Consider the following 5,602-nt stretch of genomic DNA (forward strand, 5'->3'; position numbering starts at 1 on the left):
TAGAAGACAATTATTCAACTTTTGTTTACTTTTTTGTATTTTTTCTAGATTTAATAAAAATGAATTAGATTTGCAATTGTAACGGCAGAGAGATTTTTATATTAATAGGAGAGTGGTTGGTATAATTAAAAACAGAACACATTACTCTCCTGTCCGTTTTTGTGTGCGCTCCTCTAACAGACAGTGTGGTGAAACTAGTGCCGCGTCTACGCAGAGAATTACAGTAACTCGGTTTTCAGTGATGAGTCAGAGTGCGTGGTGCTGATGCTGCTGCCATTTCATCACCTTTGCGAGCGCAGCATCCATCCCTTCGTTCCCCCAGCGCCTGGGCCTACCTTGCTTCAGGCTACCAGGCCAGTGATGTCCTCGCGGCCGATCTAGAAACGGGTTGATCTGCGCTAAGGCCTTGGTGGGGCGCCCCCTTCCGCCTCCCCAGGCCCGGGCCGAAGAGTCCTGCCAGGCCACTGCCATGGAGGCCATCTGGCTGTACCAGTTCCGGCTCATTGTCATCGGCGATTCCACGGTGGGCAAGTCCTGCCTGATCCGCCGCTTCACCGAGGGCCGCTTTGCTCAGGTTTCAGATCCCACCGTGGGGGTAGATTTTTTCTCCCGTTTGGTGGAGATTGAGCCAGGAAAACGCATCAAGCTCCAGATCTGGGATACAGCGGGTCAAGAGAGGTTCAGGTGGGAGTACACCACGGGCCCGCGCGAGCAGTGGGAGGGTCTTTGGGGCTTATTCTGCCCCTGGGGAAAGAGGACTTCCCGGTTCTTTTCGCGATGCTGCCAGGGTGACAAGCAAGGGTCTGTCTGGGGCTTTTCAAGCACACTTTGAGCTACCTTTGAGTTCGATGCAGGGAAAGAACCGCCCAGGCAGAAGGCCATTCATTATCACATTCTTTGAACCACAACTCCATCAATCTGCTTTTTGGTAGCTAATAAATAACTTGAAATTGATCACTATATAATTCATCAAAATCAGACCCTATGATTCATAGCTTAAAAGAATCCAAGTCATTTTAACATAACTGAAAGCTATAGGTAGGTAGAGTAGATAGATGTACATTGACTTCTTTCTATATATCCGTTTATATCTGTGGGGAAGAAAAGAAAGAGGGAGAGACAGAGACACAGAGAGAATGAATATGTCCTAATATAAAGGAAATGGAGACTGATTAATTGACTGTCTTGTAACCATCATACAGTCAGTTGCCAGAGGGTGGAATCATTTCTGAAGAAATAGTATGAGGTTACTCACATAAGAGAATTCCATATAAAGTAAATAGACAGAGCCCCTGACTTCTTGGAACTTCAGTACTAGCATGGTCAGAAGAAACAGATACAGAGGCAACACACAAAAGAGTGTTTTGTTGTTTGTATTTATATGCCACTCCCTACTGTACCACTGGACACATTCAGCATGTTTATTTTTCTTTCACAATCCTTGGCTCTTCCTTTGTAGTATTTATTTGTAATTTCACGTATGAATACAGAGGAGAGACGTTTAACTGGAGAAGATGAAGCCCAAGTAAAGATAGGAAATGCCCAGAATGGGGAAAAGCATAAATAAAACATAAGTGACAGAAAACAAACTAATAAAAACTTTGTAAAGAACAGTTTGAACTAACGTAAGGTAGAACAGGAGGAACCAGAGCAAAAGGACTCAGTTTATAAACACTGACTCATTCTCCACTGAACATTAGTTGGACACAGAAGATACTAGTTAGGTAATTAAGTTGCCTCTAACTTCCCACTTGTACAAAGCTCTGGCAAATACTTTATATAAGTTCTCATGAATAAAGAAAGGTCTCTTATATATGTTTGCTGGGATCTCTGAATGAACGGCTTGTTCATATTTACTACTTATTATGTATTATATAGTATTGATTTGTAGGACTACTTTACAGATTATCCCAACACCAACACTGGTGGCATAGCCCTATAATTCCAGCCCTCTGAAGGCTGAGGCAAGTAGTTGAAGGCCAGCCTGGAATTCTGTCTAATAAAAAGAACATTAACCCTTTTATGTCATGCATGTTGTGAGCTATTTCCCCAGTATGTCATTTGTATTTTTATGGTTTTTTTTTAATTTAGGGTCGGTGTCTAGTTCTATATAACTTTACACTATGATTAAAATACTTTGATATCTTCTGTGCTAAATACAAACCACTAATGCATAAATATATTCTAGAGCTTTGATACACTGCTCATTGATTTCTCAAATCAACATTTTCACAAATTGGAGCATTTTCCAATACAATTATCATTCCCCATTAATCTTCAAACATAAAGAAATTATGAATATCCATTTCCCAGGGCTAATATCCCTGGTTCTAGAGACCTGAACTTATTTGTAAGGCCTACCCATATCATCTTCTAGCTTGGGCTGTAATTCCCTAGACATTTCCCCCACATTAACACTGAGCCATTTTCCCATACATTTTCAGCTATTATATATCATACCCTCTCAAGAAGACAGAAATCCTAAAAATAGATTTCAAAAATTGCAGTAGTCTAAAGCAAGTGATTATATAGGCAAGTTGTTCTACATCCTTTCATGAGATTCTACATTCTTAAGCAAAAACACATTATATGTTTATAATAAAGGTTCATCAACTCAAGAAACTAAAATATGTGATGTTTCTTCTGTTTCATCAACTCAAGAAACTAAAATATGTGATGTTTCTTCTGTTTAAGAAGAACAATAAATGTACAAGTAGGCTAAAATAACCTAATTACATGATTCAAAATAATAATATAACTTCATTGGAACACTTTCACTATTTTGGCAGATTCTCCCAGCTAGTGCCTCCTCAGTTAGCCTCTTTGAATTTTGTCAGTGAATACAGATGGTAGGATTTTCTCCAGTACAATATTAAATATGTTGTTTTATTTTATGTGTATAGAGTTTTGCCTACATATATGTTTATGAACCACATGAGTGCCTGGTGACTATGGAGGCCAAGAGAGGATGTCAGATCCTCAGAAGCTGGAATTAAAGACAGTTGTGAGCTGCCATGTGTGTGCTGGAAATTAAGTTCAGGTCCTCTGGGAGAGCAAATAGCGCTCTTAACTACTGAACCATTTCTCTAGCCCTGCCTCAGAACATTTTACCATCCCCATTTTCCCATTCTCATTCCCACGTGGCTTAGGAAATAGCAAACAAGATTGTCTTTTTCCTCACACAAGTGATTGATGACCCCTGCTAGAAAAAAAATAGCAATAACGGGAACAAACAAACACAAAACACATTAATGATAAATAGAAAAATGAAATATTTTGCAAGATCTTTTCAGGGGTTATCAATTATAATAAATTCAAGGGAAAATACCTGAAAGTTCATGAGCATTCTTAACATTTTACTCAGTTGAAAACTTGCCATTATTGTTATAGATTGCATTTGTATTTACTAAAGAACTGTCAGTAATCAGGAACACTAGAATACACTGAGTTCGTTGGAGTGAAGGAGTTTGAGCACGAACTTTATTCTTTACTTCTTTCTTGTGTTTTAGATCCATCACTCGCGCCTACTACAGGAATTCAGTAGGTGGTCTTCTCTTATTTGACATTACCAACCGCAGGTCCTTCCAGAATGTCCATGAGTGGTTAGAAGAGACCAAAGTACACGTTCAGCCCTACCAAATTGTATTTGTTCTGGTGGGTCACAAGTGTGACCTGGATACACAGAGGCAAGTGACTCGCCACGAGGCCGAGAAACTGGCTGCTGCATACGGCATGAAGTACATTGAGACGTCAGCCCGAGATGCCATTAATGTGGAGAAAGCCTTCACAGACCTGACAAGAGACATATATGAGCTGGTTAAAAGGGGGGAGATTACAATCCAGGAGGGTTGGGAAGGGGTGAAGAGTGGATTTGTACCAAATGTTGTTCATTCTTCAGAAGAGGTTATCAAATCAGAGAGGAGATGTTTGTGCTAGTTAACCCTTCCATTTTTGAAACATACTCTCCCACTTGAACTTAAAAGTTATCAAAATAAATAGAATCCTTATGTGACTGAAGAGAACTCAATGTTTGGATAATAAATGAGCCTTCTTCCTAGGCCTGGATCTCTGACAGGCTCATGTGTGGGTAGATAGGGAGTCTGGGTGCTGTGACTGAGGGACTAAATTGCTGACAGGGGCTGGACCAGACCTTGTTTTTTGGGCCAGGCTCAGCAATGGCTGCTCTGTGTGCCCTTTGTGGACCACATATTAAGGGTCTGGGTATTTGAAAGTTAGGTTCCAGGAAAACACCTACAGACAGATAAACAGTTCCTTGGTATTACAACTTTTCAGACATGGTGACCATAAAGAAACATATAGAAAGAAATCAAGTATCAATTGGGGACAATTAAGATAACTGAAAAAAAAAGAGTATGATATCAACTTATTCAATGATAATACCGTGCCAGATGTGTGCTAGGTTTTATACAAACACACCAAGCCACTTCTAACAGTTCAACTGTAAAATGAAAAACCCAAATGAATCAACTATTTGGTAAAGCTCTTTCAAGGTCTAGCATTCTAGTAAAACTGCTGTGAATATGAAAAGGGAAGTCATTCACATATTGTTGTTATCACATTTGAGAAAAGTGTACACTGGCATCATAAAGTTGCCAACTATGTGAAAGAAATTCTTCTATGTAAAATGATCATGTAAGGAGAAAAAGGAAACACTGTAACTCAAAGGCCACATTATTTCCCTTCTAACCATACCTGGACTTTCACTGCATCAGGGAACCATAATCTGGAAGTAAGTATACTGCTTGCTTCTTCAGATACCTGACAACGACAACACAGAGATTGTCAACAAACAAAAACAAAAACCCTAAGTCAAGCCCTTGGTCATTGGTTCTATTCTGAGTATTGGCTCAACACATAGTCTTAGAATCCTTAAAAATCATTCATATTAATTTATTTCACTCATTTGATCACCATCATAGGACTGTGAGATTTTTGACCCCATTTTACATAATAAGAAAGCAAGAACCAAGCCTACCTGATACCTAGCTTTTTTCACTGAATCATTATTCATATGAATAAGTGATTAATTTATTAACTTTGGAGACATGTGACTATAAATAAATGTTCTCTACATGATAGAATATGTTTTCCTTGTTGTTTTACAGCTCAGCTATAATCTTGCAGGAATCTAGAAATGAATAAAAGGTAAAGGCCACTCAGGTATTATTGACAAGAGGGCATTAAATAAGGGATTAACTGCACAACTGAAAACACATTAAAACTGTATGGGTTATAAATGTTCTTCTCACAAACACTATGAATATTTTATTAAAAGGAACCAAATAAAACAATGGGGAGTGGGTTGGGGATAAAGTACTCACCTCACAATGACCTTGACTACCTGTCTGCTATGTACCTACATTGGGCTCCTGTCTACCCGAGAGAGTCAGTTCTTAATTCTCAGGTGAACAGACAGCTAACCACATCAGCAAATTAGAATGGCTGACATGAAAAATTCATTATCTTCTTAAAAAGAAGTGATGCTTTAAATTTCTTTTTGGATTGTAGCCAGTTCAGCTAGGCAAAAGCCATACTTTTGACAGTAAGAAAACTATTCTGATTAGAGTCAAGTTTCTCATAT

At 38.9% G+C, this 5,602-nt stretch overlaps 1 protein-coding gene across 1 annotated transcript; it reads left to right on the plus strand.

Moving 5' to 3' along the window:
* The first annotated feature begins 251 nt into the window (after positions 1 to 251).
* Positions 252 to 4,502, plus strand: Rab39b (RAB39B, member RAS oncogene family). The gene is made up of 2 exons (XM_021155287.3): positions 252 to 684; positions 3,510 to 4,502. Exons 1-2 carry the CDS (start codon positions 470 to 472, stop codon positions 3,934 to 3,936), a joined length of 642 nt encoding a protein of 213 aa, XP_021010946.1. The 5' UTR covers positions 252 to 469; the 3' UTR covers positions 3,937 to 4,502.
* The last annotated feature ends 1,100 nt before the right edge of the window (positions 4,503 to 5,602 follow it).

The sequence above is a fragment of the Mus caroli genome, unplaced genomic scaffold (genome assembly GCF_978045245.1).
Source record: "Mus caroli unplaced genomic scaffold, Mus_caroli_1 scaffold_5, whole genome shotgun sequence".
NCBI classification, from domain to species: Eukaryota; Metazoa; Chordata; class Mammalia; order Rodentia; family Muridae; genus Mus; species Mus caroli.